This window comes from Dipodomys spectabilis, unplaced genomic scaffold, assembly GCF_019054845.1.
Source record: "Dipodomys spectabilis isolate Male_0828 unplaced genomic scaffold, ASM1905484v1 ptg000273l, whole genome shotgun sequence".
Lineage (NCBI taxonomy): Eukaryota > Metazoa > Chordata > Mammalia > Rodentia > Heteromyidae > Dipodomys > Dipodomys spectabilis.
The window spans coordinates 11,440,596-11,460,249 of NW_024870950.1; the positions used below are offsets into that span (position 1 = coordinate 11,440,596).

Consider the following 19,654-nt stretch of genomic DNA (forward strand, 5'->3'; position numbering starts at 1 on the left):
GCTTGGCATTGCAAACATTTCTAGGTCCCATTTTGAGGGCTCAAGAATAAGTCCAAGAATTCCTCAGATGGCTTTGATGCTGATCTTGGGGACCCTACTTTTTTTTTTTACAGTGAGAACAGGGGTTATACTGTGGGGGAGGGACATACAAAGCAACAAAGAAATAATCTTATAAATGCGTTAGAAACAATCGCATGAAAGAAAAAAAAACATTTGAATACATATCTTAGGGTTCATTAAGTGAAGTAAGCCAAGCCCAAAGAAACATAGGTCCCATGGTTTCCCTTATTTGCAATATCTAATATATGTCTGAGACAAGCAGAAAAGGTCAGATAAGGTGATGTTAGGAGACCCTACTTTGAGAACCACTGCAGTAGAATCTCTCTGGGGATTAGGCTCTGCTTGAACCCTTTAAAATCAAAGCTGTGCATCAAGGGCAGCAGAATTGACAAAGCAGTTTAGTATTTTCTGGTCTAATACTGACATTATTCTTGAAATCCTTCTTTTAGACTGAACAGTCTTCAGCTTTTCCATAGGTTTTATGCCAATAGTGCCTGTATCCATCACTTTTTTTTTTCTTTTCATTGCTGTAACAAGTATTTGAAAGAACTACTTAACAGGAGAGAAGACTTATTTTACCTCGGGTTTCAGCCTATGGTAGCTTGCTTGCATCCTTGCTATGTGCCGGTGGTATGGCAGAGCATCATGGCATCCAAAGCAAGCAACGAAAACAAAGCTGCAGACTTCCTGGCAGATAGCAAGCAGAAAGAGAAGGTGGAGCAGAGAACAAGATACACCTTTCAGAACCTGCTCCTGATGATCTCCTTCCTTCAAGGAGACTCCACTTCTTAGTTTTCACAATTCCCAAGAAAGCTATCTTATTATGTGTCTTTCAAGGTAATAGCCCATCCAATTGGTCAGAATCCTCAATACTCAGTCACTTCCCAAAGCACATCAAAAATACAAGCCTAGTGGGTAGCATTTGGTACATGCCTTTCCAACTGAATGACTCAAGTATTTCTTTACATTCCCAAGAGCAAGCTTAGGTCAACATGTATGCTCCTATGTGGTGGCATGGGTTCACTATCTGCATTTTCTCCTTCCAGACAACAGACACCAGGAAGCCAAGGTTCCAGTGGCCATCAGAGTCCTTGATGTCAACGATAATGCTCCCAAGTTTGCTGCCCCTTATGAAGGCTTCATCTGTGAGAGTGACCAGACCAAGCCACTTTCCAACCAGGTAATGGTGCTTTCTCCTTTCCTGGCTCTACAAGCAGTCCATTTAGAAACAGATTTTGCTTGGGAAAGTATCAATTCCCACTATGCAAGGAGAACCCTTACTCTTGTTTCGTTCAGAAGCTAGATTCCATAATTAAAACCAGGCATTTTTTGGTAACCAGCCAGGAATTTTTGAATAAATGATCATGGCAATGATGTTATCATGATTTATTTATGGGCCACCTTTCTCTTTCAGCCAATTGTTACAATTAGTGCCGATGATAAGGATGACACAGCCAATGGACCAAGATTTATCTTCAGTCTGCCCCCTGAAATCATTCACAATCCAAATTTCACAGTCAGAGATAACCGAGGTGAGTACTAAGGTTCCTATTCATTCGGAGAAGTAGATACGGAAGACAGATGACTTGCATATTGCACAGAACAGATATTTCTCCACTAATCTTTATAATGCCCTCCCATTGAGTAATAAACAGGAAATAAGAATGCCACCTCTCTGGGCTCATTTGATACATAGGAATAAGCGAGTCTAATTTTATTTCCCTGTAATTTATTTATTTATTTTTGTATGGCTTTGATATTCATGAAGCAATGGGGGAAAAAAAGTGGAACAGCTTACAGGGTCAATATGCAAAAAACTCTATTTATCTCTCTCTCCTTTTTTAAGAGCTTGATAAATCCTTGAGGGGGAAGCATGGCTTTATGAATATTGATATCAAGTAAAGCAGTAAGAGAGATTAGCTGAACTTTGTATGGGAATATAATCTTTTGAGCACAGGCCTTTCTTTCCCAGTATAGTTGTAATGCAGTATGATTGGATGCAGAGATTCAGACCTAAAGGTGGTTGCAGATTTAATGGCTGAAGGACATGAAAAGACTCGTGTGACATCCATTGTAAATGTGGAAAAATTTAATGTGATTTCCACTTCTTACTTTATTATGAAGAAGGCTCTAGACTTGCAGATTATTGGAAGTGGATTGCGTGTGTGTGTGTGTGTGTGTGTGTGTGTGTGCTTGTGCGTGTGCATGTGTGTATGCATGTGCCTGTGTATGTGTAAGCCTGGAATGATGTAGTTCCCCGGCAATGTTGGTGGCAGAGCCAGAGCCAGGGACAAAGAATTAGCCTTTTGACTGTCAGCCACAGTTTGGCTCTAAGTACTTTTCCTTGGTGAAAACTGGTCATCTATACTAATGATGATAGAAGACTGTGAAAATACAGACCAATGAGAAATGCTGAGCTTGAAAACGGAAAGTTCAGAGTACAGATGGTTTTCATTAGTCCCATGCTAGCCCTGTCCAGGATTGCAGGTTTACTGTACTGTCTTTCCAGTGACTAAGAATAGGCTCATAGGATCAAAAGCAGTATAAAGATTACTACTTTCTCCATCATAGCTAGGACTGTCATCAATACCATATCTCCAGTAGCATCCAAGCATCCACACCATCATCCTTCCCCATTATGTTCACTTACTTTCCTTAACAACATAGGTAAACATCATTAGTATTGTTGCTGTTTCCATTTTATGGAGGAGGAAGAGGAGGCACAGAACCATTGATTAACCTACCCCAAATCCCTCTGCGGGAGACCCAGACATTGAGAGGCTCAGTGTTACAGTCTTAACTTCATTGTGGCTGCCCATGAAATCGGAGCAGGCCTCCCTATGATGTTTGCTTTTGATGAGAATGTGTTTTTGACACACTTCATTATTTCCTGAACTGGCTAGAACGTGTAATGCATTGTCTTACAAATCAAGCATCCATCCAATGAGACTTCCAGCTAAAATGCCGTACGTATTTGACAAAGATTTTTGTCTCCTAGAGCCTTGCTTTCTACGAGGAACTTGTTCATAAGAGCCAGGATATGAAGAAAGTTATGAGTAGGAATATGCATGTTAAAGGAGCTCTATAAATTATTTTGTAAATGATCCCTATCCTTTATAATGGAAATGTTATTCAGCCTTCTTTAATTTTGTATTTTAGCTAGGATTTTTCTTTTACCCCTTGGCATGGGTGAATGTGAATAGGTCATCCCCTTCAAGAGGAAATTCTGTAAATGACGAAGGTGATTGGTAGCTCTTACCCCACAGTATGCATACCTCTGCTGTCACACCTATGTAATACAAGAATTTCTTGTGATCTTAGATCTCCCAATACTCTGGCACCTGGGTGAGCATGAGTCATGCTGAGTTGAACAAGGCAGCACACACAGAGACTTCATAAGGTTTTCTAAGATACATGAGCATCTGTATTTCAGTTCACCAGGACCCCTGCCTCCCCTCTGAGTACCTTCCATCTTCTCACCTTAATTTCTGTTTCACACTATGCTTTCTCTCTGCCATGTGGCTCAAGCCTAGGCTCATATCTGTTGTCTGATGATAAACAATCTAGAGGAATATATGTCACTATGTGCCTGGCTTTTTCAATAATGAGAGGATTTGCTCTGTTGTCTGAAATCTCTGGGCATCTCAAATGCCACTACTCTTTTCATCATCTCTTTTTGCAAATATTTGTACGCAAACTTTTATCTATCTCTTGATGTAATTTCTGAATTATATTTGAAGTCCCTTTTCTGTCTTTGTTCCTAGCAAGATCACTGATTATCCTGAGATAACCTCCCACACCAGACACCTGTGGCTTTATTAACTGATCCACCTTCCTTTCTGTGTATAGTCTTGTGTAGTCATCATTAACCTCCAGAAACATGATGCTAAGACATGTTGTTCTGTAGGTGTTATAAGTATTTTGTCTTGTCACAACAGTTTGCGGATGCTACCTCTATTTTCATGATTATACTTCCATAGATGAACCAATCCACCACATAATTTATCTCCTTTACTCTCTCCTATAGGAGACTGTTCAGTTACATTTTTTTTCTTTGCAGAGAATTGTTAGCGCTTGGCAAGAAATCACTTCACTAACTACAAACAGTTGCAAAAAAACCCAACTCTCATGTTTAGAACTATCACAGAACTTTAAAGCAAATACAGTTCCATAATTATCATTTAATAGAGTTTTTTAATACTAGCTTCTAAAAGTAATTACATATTGAAGTAATCCAAAAGGAGTAATCACATTCTGCATCCTATTAATAGCCTACTGGGTTACCAAATTTCTCGGCTGAGACAGTTTTCCATAGAAAGCATGAGTTAATGGTTTCTATCATGCTGAGTAAAAGCATCAAGTGACTTTCTTCACGAGTGTTTACTCCCATAATTCCATGTAAATAATCACTATTGTGCTTGCCTAAACTCGGTCCAAGCATTCGGCGTCTTTAGAACTATAAGAGGGATAGCCATCTTCATACACATTAGCCTTTTATTTACTTGTATTTTTTCCCATTCTACAGCTACAACTTCAAAGGTAACTCAGCAGGCAGTATAAGAGTAGGCCAGCGGATAGCTCTTCAACATTGAAGCCTATCTCGGGCTATTTGTTAATACCAAGAATGGTGCTTTTTGGTCCACTCAGGTTTTGAGATGCATTTGCTTTGAAATATTAGAATGTGACAAATCTGCAGGTGCAATAAACGTATAAAGGATGCAAAAAGCACTCTCATCTACTCGCTGTTTACTGGTTTATAAAATCTTTCAGAGCTCTTGTTTAACCTGGTTCTTTAAGCCACTGTTAAGGTAGGCATGCTGTATATTTGTATTCCAATTTTACATGAGGTAGGAACATGAGACATTAGAAAAGAAGCAGTGACTTTTCCAAGGTCACATTACCTCTAAGTAAGTGTTTGGAGGGTCATATAACATGTTATAAACAAAAGATAAATTACATGTCCCTCCTAGTGAATACTTTTCAGTCTTTATTGATAGGAAAATTCTACAATCCAACTCATCAGTCTGGTAATCATGGGAAAAGTCTTGTCTTTCCAAACAGAATAGGATAAACGACTTCAATTTCGAGCTTAATCACAGCCATAATAATCACAGTAAAATATATTTGCAACTAACTTTATAATTTTCTTCTATTGCATTATTAATACATATTCTTAGTGGGAAAATTACAAAACACAAATAAGCAGAAATAAGATTTTTAAATGATTAAAATAACGATAATGTATTACCAAGAAATAATCACTGCAATTTGTATACCCTTCTAAACATTTTTTTCCATATACTATCTTTCAAGAGATGTGAATGTAAAATGCATGCCCTTTTGTTCTGACTTAATATATGATATACTTTTTCCTGCACGCATTTATTGGTGTAGTTCTTTCCAACTTACACTCGTCCTAACTTACACTCTATGCCATTGGCTGACCTTGTTTGGAAGTGCTTCAGTTTCATCCACTTTTGCCAGATATCCAATTAGTCCTTTAGGACAGATTCCTAAAGTGGAAACATTAGATAAAAAGCCTATGATACATAATGGACACACTGTCTATTGGAAATTGTACACCAATTTATAATATCATTATCAAAGTAGGTTTTATCTGTTTTCTAATATACAAACCAATGTCAAATGATATCTGATAAGTGTGAAATATAGTAGTATATTAGAATTCCAGTTCCTTTAGTCATTAGTAAAAGCTAATTGTCAGTGAGGATTGCTCATTTCTCATTTTACTTTCTTGAAATGGCTATTTGTATTATTTATTTATGTATTTAGTTGACTATGGGGCTTGAATTTAGGGACTGGGCAGTGTCCTCAAGCTTTTTCACTTTGAGCCACAGGTTCACTTCCAGTTTCCTGGTGGTTAATTGGAGATAAGAGTCTTCTGGTCGTTTTCCTGCCTGACTTGTTTTCAAACTGGGATCCTCAGATCTCAGTGTCCCAAGAAGCTAGGATTACAGCCACAAGCTACCAGTACCCAGTTGCTATTGATATTTTTGTACTTTTCTTAAACCATATGCTTATCAGTTAATAATTGATTTTATAAATTCCTTTATACATTAATGATGCTGTCATATCATAACATACCTTGCATACATTTTCCCAATGCTTCAGAGATTGTTCAATCCAGATTATGTTGCACTCTTAAGTAAACTCAGGGCACTTTTCATGCCAGTTTTTCTCTGATCTCATACTGTATAAAAGGCACCAACTTGCCTCACCCAAATTGCTCTCAGAATTATCTAATCTTTCCTTCTTTAAATATTTGTATACTGTTACCAATTTGTTTTCTTTGTAACTCATGCAAACTCCCATTTGTCAGCCATTTCCTAAATATTACTTATGAAATATTCATAGAACACCATATTTATTGTCTTTTTACATTATGCATGACCAGCATTTTCCTAGACTTTCTCGTCTTTCTTTTCTTCTCATTTACTCTGTTGCTAGTACTGCATTTTTCCTTAATGGTATCATAAATATATAGGACGAAACTTGTTAGGTGTTTGTTCCATGTTATTTTTATGTTATTACTATGTTATCAATTTTGGCTTCTCTGTATCTCCATGTATTTAGAACTTTTTTTTGGTATTTAGAATTCTTTTCCAAGTGCTTGATGAATATATTGGGAAATTTTATTGCATTCATCCTGAATTGGTAGATCAAATTAAGAACTAAAACATTGAAAATCAGAAAGTGGTGCTGTGGCTCAAGTGATAGAGTTCTAGCCTTGAGCTGAAGAGCTGAGGGACAGTGCCCAGGCCCAGAGTTCAAGCCCCATGACCAACCAAAAAAATATTGAAAATCCTATTTCTATGCAGAATCTTGATCCTATTTCTTATTGAATCAATTCCTCTTTTAGAAATTTTTATTTATTAGTTTGAGTATCTTATAATAGCAAAATAATCATACAGTTTTTATTCCTGTCTCTGGTATTATTGTTAGATATGATTACACTGAAACATAGGCCTATATATGATATTGAATATAGCCATTATAATGAAATGTCCTAATATTAAGATTCATGCTTATAATTTCAACTTTCATCTCTTGGTTTTAACAAAGATCACTTGATAAAAATGTAAAAGAATGAGATTAAAAGATTAACTGCTTGGCCTCGATCTTCCTCTCTAAAAGGAGAACAGTATTTATAGTAATAGTTAAATATTTTACATGTAATTAATCCTAATACAGTTGTGTTGAACAGTATTAGTAGTTACTTCACAACAAGTCTATGAATTGAACTGCTCTTCTGATGCATAGAGGTGCCAAAATACTAGATGTTGAAGGCACAACTATAATAATCTCAGGATCCTAGAATTCTGTGGCTGCAGGTTTGCAAGGAGACAATGCAACTGACATTGGGGGCTTATGAGATCACAGGGAGACTAGCCACAGTGGTGTGTATCTGGAATCTCTGCTACATGAGCATCTGAGGCACGAGGATGGCTTGAACCCAGGGGCTTGGACCCAGTCTGAATAACACCGTGGGACTCTGTCTTAAAAAGATGACAAGACAAGAGAGGTGCCAGTGGCTTAAGCCTGTAATCCTAGCCACTGGAGGACTGAGATCTGGAGGATAATGGTTTGAGATGAGCCCAGCAGATAAGTTGGCTAGATTTCATCTCCAAAAACACCAGCAAAAAGCAGGGCCGGAGGTGAAGCTCAAATGATAGAGTGCCAACCTACCACATGCAAGCCGTCAGTTCAGATTCCAATACTGAAAAAGAAAGAAGGCAAGAAGGATTGTTGTTTTGTCATTTGAACAGGGAAGCAAAAACTTAGGGTCTTTTAATAAATTCCTTTATGATAATTTTTTTAAAAGTTTATCCTAAATATTGTGAAAGAGAAGCTTTATAAAACCTCAGAGATCATCTTGCCTACTTTATTTGACCTTGACTATTGATGGTTCTTACACATTTAGAGCCAGGGTTATCAGAAACAAAGCATTCTTTAGTTTTCCTATCTATTTTTTTGGGGGGGTTCAGTTGTGGGCCCTGAACTCTGGGTCTGGGCGCTGTCCCTCAGCTCTTCATCTCAAGGCTAGTGCTCTACCACTTGAGCCACAGCGCCACTTCCGGCTTTTTTCTTTTTGCTTATATAGTGCTGAGGAATCGAACCCAGGGCTTGAGGCATGCAAGGCAAGCACTCTACCACTGAGCCACCTTCCCAGCCCTCCTATCTATTTTTTTTTCTCAAAAATATCTGAAGAGTGGGTCTTTAACACAGAATAAAAGGCATAGAGTATGGACTCCCAGGGGTTCCAAAAATACATCCAACAAAATTATATACATTGGGAAAGCACAGGCAATTTTGGTAGTGTTGTGCCAATCGTTTTTCTGTTAGTGTAACAAAACACAAGATAACTAGCCATATATAAAAGAAAAGTTTGGCAGTGTGAGCACATGGTTGGTTGACTTGTTGCTTTGGAGTCTGTGACGATGGTACATCACTGTAGATAGTACGTACTAGAACAGCTCCCTCAGCACAGGAGGGAGGCCAAGCATGTATCCAGACATCGCCGTGCAGCAGAATATTCTAGTTGCTTGCTCTAGTTCCTTGCTATAGTGCCTCCTTTTATCCAGCATTTTAACATGCAGGAACTATGATTATGTATTGCTCATTTTTTCCTGTAACAGTTTGTCCTTTTAGGCAAATACCATGTTGGTCCTAGGGGAGGGGTACTATTAGCATAGCTGGGGCTATTTCTCCTCCCCCTTTTTCCCTTTTAGCACCCGATTTTGCGCATCCCTTTCATTGCTCTCCATCATCACCATCAACATTCTATTTGCATTCCCAAACTGGTGCCCCGAAAACCATTATTGTGAAGAACCTTCACGTTTTATCAGTGTAATGACACTGTGCACAGATAAAAGCAGCAGGTGATTTGGAGTGCAGGTTAGAGACGAAATATTTGAAACCTGAATTTACTGTTCCATTCACAGAAGCACTACAATTTATACATCCCATTTACCTGCCATCAACGGCATCATTTGTACATTTTTGCCTAATAGGGGAAAGAACGAAAATGGTGGTAGGTCTGTGTGCCAGGTTGAAAAGATCAGGAATGAAGATTAAAACAAGAAGTGACTAAGGGGCTTTGAAACAGTTTCTGACTGTGAGAAGTATGTTGCTCGGGAGGGCAGAGTGTGAAGAACTTTCTTACCTTGGATGCTGAGAACTTCTGGGGAGTCAGGAATCACATTCAAAACAGTGGTGACATTTCCAAGAATTTGCTTTAGTTTCCTTGCCAATACCTTTCTCTTCCTCATTAGTTTCTTGCTCAAGGAGGAGAGCTTCCAGCAAAGAATATTTGCTGAACAGTAACAACTGTCTGGCAGTGTGCTGAGCAATTTTTTTTTAAAAGAAATCCATTTAACCCTAAAAATATACATATACAAGCTGCATAAATGAGAATGTGGAAAGTCAAGATATGGACTTAATATATCAGAAGTCAGACAACTCATTGGTAGGATATCCACAGTACAAACCTATATCATTTGACTCTCCAGACTGAGTGGCCTGTTTCTCACAGGCTTTGTATAGACAAGGGAAAGGTCTGAGAAATCTCATAAGGGAAATACTTAAGTTGATTTAATATTTGTCTTTCTCTGGTTGTTTTATAACACCGTGGGGCTAACTAACGCAGAGCTCAATGTAACATTTTGAATCAACAGAATGTGTCTTCAATAAGCTTCTTTTTAAAATTCTCTTCTTTTGGGGGAGGGCAGGTGGAGATGGGTCTTATATTTAGGGCTTGGGTGCTGTCCCTGAGCTCTTTTCCTCCAGGCAAGAACTTTACCACTCTGATCCACAGATCCACTTCCAGTTTCTTATGGTTAATTGGAGATAAAAGTCTCACAGACTTTCCTGCCCAGGCTGGCTTCTAACCATGATCCTCAGATCTCAGCCTCCTGAGTAGCTAAGATTATAGTCATGAGCCACCAGTGTTCAGTGCCTCTTTTATGCTTTTGCTCACAAAATTTCAGTTATGCAAAATCCAGACTAAGAGGATTCTCTCAAAGACAGACCAGGTGGCCAACTATTTGATAATTTAGATGAAAGAGAACTCATGGTCAGACTTTAGATATACAACTAGTTCCAAGGAAAGCACTTTGTTCTCTTGTTAGTCTGTTCTATATGTGTGCTTATATTCCCCCCCCCCCCATGTTTCTGATCATATGAACCAGTTTTGATCTGGGTTCAGGGTGTATCACAGGAAAGACCCTTGATGCCAATGCCCAGAATTGTCCTTCTTGGTCAAAGCTTACTGGTGCCGAGAAAGCTTTGATTTAAAGGAAAAAATATTCTATCGATGCAGACAATGTACTTCACCCAAGTGTCAAGTTCAAAGTGGTAGAGAAGGCTTCTAGCTATCATATTCACCCTTCACTGAGTTTCAACGCTAGATGTTAAGTTCCTGATGAAGGATTCCTCCCAGACCTCAGGAAGCAGAGCCTAGAGGACAATTACTGCCTCATGCCACGTTATTTAGTCCCAGAGACAACTCATTAGGTATGCTGCATATAAACAGAACTCCTGGTTTCAAAGATTAGTCAGCTAGACTCCAGATGGGAAAAGAAAGGACTCATTTTAACTTATACAATTGTTTTCTCTGGAAGAGCCCCTTAATCCATTTCTTCCCCATCTCTTAAATTGATCTTCAAATCTGTATGCAAAGCCTGTTGTATTTGAAGAGAGGTTTAAAGAAGGTTTTTGAGAATCTACTGACATGTCACTCAGAGACTGTAAATGGTTCAGTCAGCTGAGTACTTTGGCGAGTGTTTGTGTAAGTGTTTTAGTGTATCTTAGAAGGCTCGATTGTCAAGAAGATGAAACATCTTCAATTTAAATGCTGGTGTGCTCAGATCCAAGTTTTCCTTCATCTTGGAGTTTCAGTTACTTCCATGTGTCTATCTGCCTGTTGTGTTTGGGAGGTGCAACCTCTCTTGGTCTCCTTGAGATTCCTTTTTAATTTATGGTATCTACAAGTTTATAAAAACAAAAATACTCTGTTCATATTTCCTCAAACAAGGCCAGATCCAATATGTAAGCTGAATGAATGATCTTCTGCAAGTTTCATCTCTATCGGAGTTATATTTGACCAAGCAATTTAATTAATTTGCTTATCTTCTTAAATTTTTAATATTCATTTTTAGTCATGATGGCATTAATGACATTTCAGGTAATTAAAACGGGATAAATATTGTAACATTTAATTTATGGAACTTATATTTGAACACCAAAATATGAAAAGCAGATGAATATCTCTGAATAATTTATTAGAGGCCAGCAAATGTAATTGTGTGAGACAGTAGAATCACCTAAAACAGAAAAGGACAGTCAGGTGACTAAAATTTTAATTGACTAATTTGCTCCTTCTCTCTGTTTGCCATAGTATATATAATTTTTCTCTTGTGATAAAAGCAAAATATGCCAATCATGAAAAATGGAGAAAATATTGACAAGAGAGCTGTTCTGCCTTGTTTTGATTGAGCTGTTGGCAGGGAAAGTCTTGAGAAACTATCATTAGAAGTATACACCAAAACCAGTGAATGAATACTTCTTCCTTTTACATCTGCTTATCCCTAAATGAAAATGAATCTGTCATACAAGGGCCTTACAGAGTATAAAAACACACTTCTTTAAGCTAAATAAAAGTAATTTTGGGTGGCAAAATATTTTTCCCTATTACAGAGTAAATTAATGGTATTAGCAACCTAGTTAAAGCGTGCCAATTATTGGGCTTTTATATAGGTTGCCATATTTATTTTGCTATAAATGACCATTTCTTAACCCACAAAATGCAGACCATACCAGAGGTTCAGTATGCGCATGTGTGTGTATGTGTGTGTAAACTTAATGAGACATATTTTAATTTTCTTCTGTCTTATAATACCAATGTTCTTCTTCTTGAAAAGTGCATAATGGAAAACAATCTGTTTTCCCAGTAGAGAAAATATAATGAAGAAACATTTTGGAGGTATCGTTTACAAGTGATTGAGAAGTACAGGAAGGCCAACATCTGGACTTAGGTTTCAACTTTTCACAGAAAACAGTTACTACCATATGTTACACAAATATTTATTAAATGTCTGCTGTGTGGCTAGTGTTGGACAGCCTGAGATGAATCAGATAAATTCCCTCTTCTCCAGAAGTTCACGGTCTTATTGAGGTCAGAGTGGTTATGTCAACAAATCATGACAGACTATTATGCCACTTATTTCTATAGGAGTTGTAGAGGAGATGGATGATGGAGGGGGTCCAGGGAGGCCTTCCTGAGGACATGTCTTCAGAATTCAATTTTGAGCCTTGAGAAGTTCAGCAGTCAGGATAAAAGGAATGGCTTTGGGGAATAAGAGAGTTGTAGAAAGGAGAATGGAAGTCAAGGGTGGAAAAGCATTGTGTGCTCGGGGAACAGAAGTGCATTATCTATGTCAGGCTGAGCCAGGTCATGTAAAAAGAGGAAGGATGTAAACCTGGAAGGCAAGTGCAAATTTAGCCAACGAGAACACTTCACGGCCCACTGTGTAGGGCTGGGCTGTGTTATGTGAGAAGCAAAGAAAATAGGATTGTTTTAAGCAAGGGTTGGACAGGCTTAATAGTGTGGCTGATGATATTTAAGTTAAAAAAATGATTCTGCTGCAAGGTTTTTCGTGTGTGTGTGTGTGTGTGTGTGTGTGTGTGTGTGTGTGTGTGTTGGTCTTGGGACTTGAACTTAGGGCCTGGCCACTGTCCCGGAGCCTCTTTATGCTCAAGGCTAGTGCTCTACCACTTGAGCCATAGTACCACTTCCAGTTTTTGAGTGGTTAATTGGAGATAAGAGACTCATAAGGACTTTTCTGCCCTGGCTGACTTTGAACCTTGATTCTCAGATCAAAGCCACCTGAATAGCTAGGATTACAAGCCCGAGCCACTGGCTCCTGGCCTCAAGTACTTCTTCATTGAAGATAATTTCCTCTGGGATTTATGAATGAGTTCATGATATAATTAAAATTTGAGGGTTGACTTGCAATTTCTTCAAAAAGAAAAATGTTGAAAAATTGGCAAAAGTCATGCCAAGGTAGAGTAATTGTCAGTAGGGGGAAAAAAGCTTATTAATAAAAAGTTTGTTCTCATGCTGACTTAAATATCCACTTATATGCTCTATTAACATATAAAGTACAGCAAACCCCTCCTGAGTGGGGTTTGGTGAAAGGAGCAACATCTAAAGAGAATATGGTGTGGTTTGCTTGCCAGTGAAGGGATTTGGTACCAACTAACTGAGAAAGAGCCAGTTGCTGGTTTATTCCCCAAATGTAGAGATTGTTCTGTGATACTGGCATGCTAAATGGCAGTGGCCTCTGTGGATACTTAGATTACAGAAGAAGTAGGAAAGATTCTGGTTGTTGTTATTGTTTAATTTAGATAGCTTTATTTTTGTGCTTTAAAATTTTTATTGTAAAGGTGAGGTACAGAGGGGTTATAGTTACATAAGTCAGGTATTGATTATATTTCTTGCTAAGGGTGTCACCCTCTCCCTCATTTTCTCCCAGTTCCCCTCCCCACCCAAAGTTGTAAAGCTCATTTGCAACATAGTGTCTTATGAATATCACTGCTGAATTCATTCACCCTTTGCCCCACCATCTCTGTGCTTCCCTTCCCCTTCCCAAGTCAGTTAAACTTACATACAAAAGTTAGCTGGGCGTCGGTGGCTCGTGCCTGTGATCCTAGCTACTCAGGAGGCTGAAATCAGAGGATCTTGGTTCAAATGCAACCCAGGCAGGAAAGTCTGTGAGACTCATCTCCAATTAACCACCAGAAAAACAGAAGTGGTGCTGTGGCTCAAGTGGTAGAGTACTAGCCTGGAGCGAAAGAGCTGTGAGGGACAGTGCCCAGCCGGATTTCAAGCCCCACGACCCACGACCAACCAAAAAAAAAAAAAAAAAAAGACCAAAATTACAGAAATTGAAAACAGCAACAAAAGGGGAAAAACTCAAGTGGGGAGGGAGGAAATAATCTCAAAAAGTAAAATAGAAAACCTTTTGTTTCCATTCCTTGGAGTTCATTTTGATACGCATCATTTTATATGATCATATGCACATAGCTACTGAGCCCTTGGTTTTTTGCTTTATTTATTTATCTTCGTTTTGTTAAGATTTGCTTTTATATTGTAAAGGTGATGAACAGGAGGATTACATAAGTAAGTTAATGAGTATATTTCTTTTTAAACCCTGTTGCCCCTCCCTCATTTTCTCTTGCTTACCACCCCCACACCTTGACCCCAGGTTGTAAAATTCATTTCCAACATAGTGTTTAGTGAGCATCATTGTTGCATTAGATCATCCTTTGTTCTGCTGTTTCTGTAATTCCCTTTCCCTTCCATGGATCAGATAACATGTATAAACAAGGCAAAGTGTACAGAAAACTAAAAGAGAAAGAAAATATTACTTACCATAGCTAAGATATGGAACCAACCCAGATGCCCCTCAGTAGATGAATGGATCAAGATGTGGTGCACACACACACACACACACACACACACACACACACAAACACACACACAATGGAGTTCTATGCTTCCATCAGAAAGAGTGAAATTGGAAAGGAAATGGAAAGACCTGGAAAAAAATTATATTAAGCAAAGCAAGCCAAACCCAAAGAAATATAGATTTCATGGTTTCCCTTATTTGTAATAACTAGACTGTATCTCTCATACTCATAGCAGGGGATCACAATAGCCCAATGACTAATTGCATAGGATCGTATAGAATGAAGCTTACCACAATGAACTCTAAGAATTAGAAAAGAGTGGAATTCTATGTCTCCATCAGAAAAAATGACATTGCCCATTTGTTAGGAAATGAAAGACTTGGAAAAATTATATTAAGTGAAGTAAGCCAGGCCCAAAGAAACATAGGTGCCATGGTTTCCCCTATTTGCAATAACTAGTATGTGTCTGAGATAAGCAGAAAAGGTCAGATAAGATGATTTTAGGTGAAATGAACCCCAAGATAAGGACACAAGTGGTTTTTTCTTTCTTGCTATTGTTTCTAACATATTTATAAGATGATTTCTTTGTTGCTTTGTATGTCCCTCCCCCATGGTATAACCCGTTTTCAATGTATTTGATGTTGGTATAATTTGTAGAGGGGAAGGGAAAAAACAAATTGTTTAAATAGGGATACAGGTGGACACATTGCAACAATGAGATGTACAAGTCGTTATGTCGAAAAACGAACTTCACAACTTTGGCCAGGTGGGGGTGGGGTGGGGGTGGGGGATATGGGAGGGGCGGGATATGTGAAGAGATAGGAAGGGGAAACAAAGGAGGAAGCAACAATGCTTGATAAGAAATGTACTCATTATCTTGCCCATGTAATTGTAACCCCTCTGTATGGTATTTTCACAATTAAAAAAAAAAAAAGAAAAAAGAGAAAAAAGAGGTTCTTAATACTGAGCCCTTGTGAGGTGATACATGTCCTCAAACCTCGCCAGCTTGATGTAACTGTGCTTCCAATGGTCTTGATCCATGCGATTACACCTTTTGTCCTTCTGTTTTAACAGATAACACAGCAGGGGTATATGCCCGGCGGGGAGGGTTCAGTAGGCAGAAGCAAGATTTGTACCTCCTGCCCATCGTGATCAGTGATGGTGGCATCCCCCCCATGAGCAGCACCAACACCCTTACAATCAAGGTCTGTGGATGCGATGTGAATGGGGCTCTGCTCTCCTGCAATGCTGAGGCCTACATTCTGAACGCCGGCCTGAGCACAGGGGCGCTCATTGCCATCCTCGCCTGCATCGTCATTCTCCTGGGTAAGGAGTTTCCTGGAAATACCACTTCTTCACCACAGGCTACTTCTTGGGGCCACACGGTGTGCAGTACATTTCAGTTTACTAGGAAAACTATAGGGCCTGCCCAAGTCCCTTGGCTTTTATGGTGTAATTTCCCAAGCAACATTGGCATTCCTGAGAAATTCTCAGACACCGTGGGTGTGTCTATCAGAAGTCATAGAGGACATCAGAGAAGGTTTTGCAGGTGAAGGAATACTGGAGGCTGAGAACTGGTGCATGGGTGAGGGTTTGCCTCACAAGAGGAAGGAAAAGCTAACAGAAGGAGAGGAAGGAGCAGAGAAAAATATCAATTGACTCAATCTGGACCTTGACTTTTCTCTCATAATCATATACAATGTGTGGGTGCATGCCTTGGCTGAGGGGATACTTGTGAATATGTTTTGCACTTGCCAGTGGAGGTAGGAGTCCCTCTTCTCTACTTCTACCAAAGTGTACGGACGTACACTTTGCAATAATAGTATTGCATGGACGCTATTTGCCTCTGCCATTACTGGACCTCTAAAATCACAACTAGATTGGAGGCTTTTGTCCAAGTTATTTTGTTCTTCATTGGATGAATTAATAGGGACAACTCCATAGGCAAGCACCAGTGAGTTCAGTTAAGAAAAATAGTTATCGAGTGTTACCTGGGGATCAAGTCCTACCCTATGTTCATATTTGAAAGATAAAGAAAACTCAACAAGACTTGAACTAATCCTTGGGGGATGAGTCCATAGCCTGTTAAGAAAAGAACAAACGTAAGAGAGACACATGTGGGCTGCTGTGATAAGAATATGAAGAGGGATAGGGGTAAAAGTCCTTGACACACACTGAAGTTTGAGACATTTGGGAATTATTGCACAAAAGAAGAGTTTTCCAGCTGGTAAACGTAGATGGGTTAGATGGACATTGAAGATAATAGGAAAAATATGAATAACTGATGGGAGAGAGGTACGTAAAGTACAAATAAAAGGTTATGGTAAAGACCGAGCAAGGTAGGTGGGCCAACAGCCTGGTGGCAGATGTGGTGGGAATCCCAGGAAATACTGAAAATGGAAAGCATTGTCTAAGGGAAGAAGGTTAAAAAGTTCTGGGAGGTGAAGGTGAGGATGAGGCATCTATCCCTGGGAACCACAGGACGTCTACTGCAAGAATGTTCTCTGACGCGTGGCTCTCAGAGTGATGCGTTTAGAGACGCTCTTTCTTAGTCTATTGGCCAATTTCCTCCAGAAGCATTTCTTCAGTCTTGTGGAGTGCGTGGGGGAGAGCCTGCTAATAAGACATTGTAGAAGCCTCCTAGAAGGGTTAAGTGAGGGCCAGTGGTATCAATAAAGAATTAGGCAGAGTCTGAGCTTTTCTTTGAGTGTTGAAATTTAATGGGATATTTCTCAACGCCTCCTCTGTAGGACTTCCTTTTTCCAGATTTTTAAAACAATGTTCAAATAAATGGGAGATTTTTTTTTTCTCCTGGAGGTCTTTATATGTCCGATCCATTCACCTTTTTATTTTATAGTAGGGTCAGTGGTATTTTCAAGACCTCTGGGACAAACGCTAGATATTACCTCCTGTGGGAAAAATAGGTCCTAAATTCATCGAATGTCCTCATTCTTAAATTTTCATAGGGGTTTGCAAATGGAAGAAATCTAGGATTAGCTTTCTCTTAAGAAACCATGGACTGACATATTTGGAACCTTAATTCCAATTCTTAGGAAGATGATTCCCAAAGAGCATTGAGATTCCTTGGTCAAAGTGTTTCTAAGGCAGCACGTAGTCAACTTCCCAAGTCATAGGCCGATTTCACAGAGTTACAGTGGATGGTCAACTGTCTTTGTCTTTGGAGATTTCTAGGCAATGTCTTATGTATTTTTTTGTCACTTCCGATTCTTAAGCATTGATACACTTATCCTTTCCATAGAAGAAGAATTCCTTGGGGAAGTGAATCTCCCTGGGGACACTTTGGGGTTGGGGGTCGGGGAGGAAGAGAGGGAGGATGTCATCCTCCACTGATTTTCTTTTACTTCCTTTGTAGTCATTGTTGTGTTGTTTGTGACCTTGAGGAGACAAAAGAAAGAGCCACTCATTGTTTTTGAGGAGGAGGATGTCCGCGAAAATATTATCACCTACGATGATGAAGGAGGCGGGGAGGAAGACACCGAGGCCTTTGACATCGCCACCCTCCAGAATCCAGATGGTATCAATGGATTTATCCCTCGAAAAGACATCAAGCCTGAGTATCAGTATATGCCTAGACCAGGGCTGCGGCCAGCGCCCAACAGTGTGGATGTGGATGATTTCATCAACACAAGGATACAGGAGGCTGATAATGACCCCACGGCTCCCCCCTACGACTCCATCCAAATCTATGGCTACGAGGGCCGGGGGTCGGTGGCCGGGTCCCTCAGCTCCTTAGAGTCTGCCACCACAGACTCAGACTTGGATTATGACTATCTACAGAACTGGGGACCTCGTTTTAAGAAACTAGCAGACTTATACGGTTCCAAAGACACTTTTGACGATGATTCTTAACAATAACGATACAAATTTGGCCTTAAGAACTGTGTCTGGCATTCTCAAGAATCTAGAAGATGTGTAAACAGGTATTTTTTTAAATCAAGGAAAGGCTCATTTAAAACAAGCGAAGTTTTACAGAGAGGATAACGTTTAATAAAACTGCAAAAGGACATCAAAGTGGTAAATACTGTGAAATACCTTTTCCCACAACAAAAAGAAAAAGGCAAATATTGAAGTTGTTTGTCAACTTCCCTAGAGAAAAACCACTTGGCATACAAAATATTTAAGTGAAGAAGTCTAATGGTGAACTTACAAGGAAGGGAAATTGTTTATGTGTTCTGAACATCTAAGTCTTTCTTCTTTTATTTTTTAATTTGTCAAAGATGCTTCCACAAAATTAGAAAGGACAACAGTTCTGAGCTGTAATTTCGCCTTAAACAATGGACACTCTTTATGTAGTGCATTTTTAAACTTGAAATATATAATATTCAGCCAGCTTAAACCCATACAATGTATGTACAAAACAATGTACAATTATGTCTCTTGAGCATCAAACTTGTTACTGCTGATTCTTGTAAATCTTTTTGCTTCTCCTTTCATTTTAAACTAATACGTGCCAGATATAACTGTCTTGTTTCAGTGAGGAACGCCCTATTTCTATGTCATTTTTAATGTATCTATTTGTACAATTTTAAAGTTCTTATTTTAGTATACATGCAAATATCAGTATTCTGACATGTAAGAAAATGTTACAGCATCACACTTATATTTTATGAACATTGTACTGTTGCTTTAATATGAGCTTCAATATAAGAAGCAACCTTTGAAATAAAAAAAAAGATTCTTTTTTAATTCTGGGTTTGATTCTTAACATGGAAAAAAATTTGGATTTCCAATGATCCATTTCCATTTCTGATTGAATTGTGATCTTTTAATAACCCTATTTATGATCTGTGTAGTCTGCCGATTTTATTGTTTATTTAAAGTTAAATATATTTCAAGTGTTTTTTTTAAATTTTTACAGACAAGATTATGTAACATCATGTGAAGCATTTCTGTGTACATTTTTTAGTGTTAGCCTTCTGGCTTCTCTTTACACACATCCCCTAAAGAAAGATGTTTAGAGGTCTAGGTAAATCCTAATTTGCAATACATTATATAATATGCATTTATTTACCTCATATATCTGCACTGTCATGAGTAGGAGAGTCCAATTCATGAGGGAATGAAAGCTAGCAGATTTCTGAAG

General features: G+C 38.8%; 1 protein-coding gene across 2 annotated transcripts in view; it reads left to right on the forward strand.

The window, feature by feature from the left end:
* Cdh11 (cadherin 11) overlaps positions 1-19,257 on the forward strand; it is a 140,289-nt gene extending 121,032 nt beyond the window's left edge. For both annotated transcript variants that reach the window (XM_042700865.1, XM_042700866.1), the window contains exons 10-13: positions 1,107-1,240; positions 1,475-1,592; positions 15,625-15,876; positions 17,924-19,257. In XM_042700865.1, coding sequence (XP_042556799.1) covers positions 1,107-1,240; positions 1,475-1,592; positions 15,625-15,876; positions 17,924-18,420 — 1,001 coding nt within the window. In that variant the 3' untranslated portion in view covers positions 18,421-19,257. The remainder of the gene's footprint in view (positions 1-1,106; positions 1,241-1,474; positions 1,593-15,624; positions 15,877-17,923) is intronic.
* The last annotated feature ends 397 nt before the right edge of the window (positions 19,258-19,654 follow it).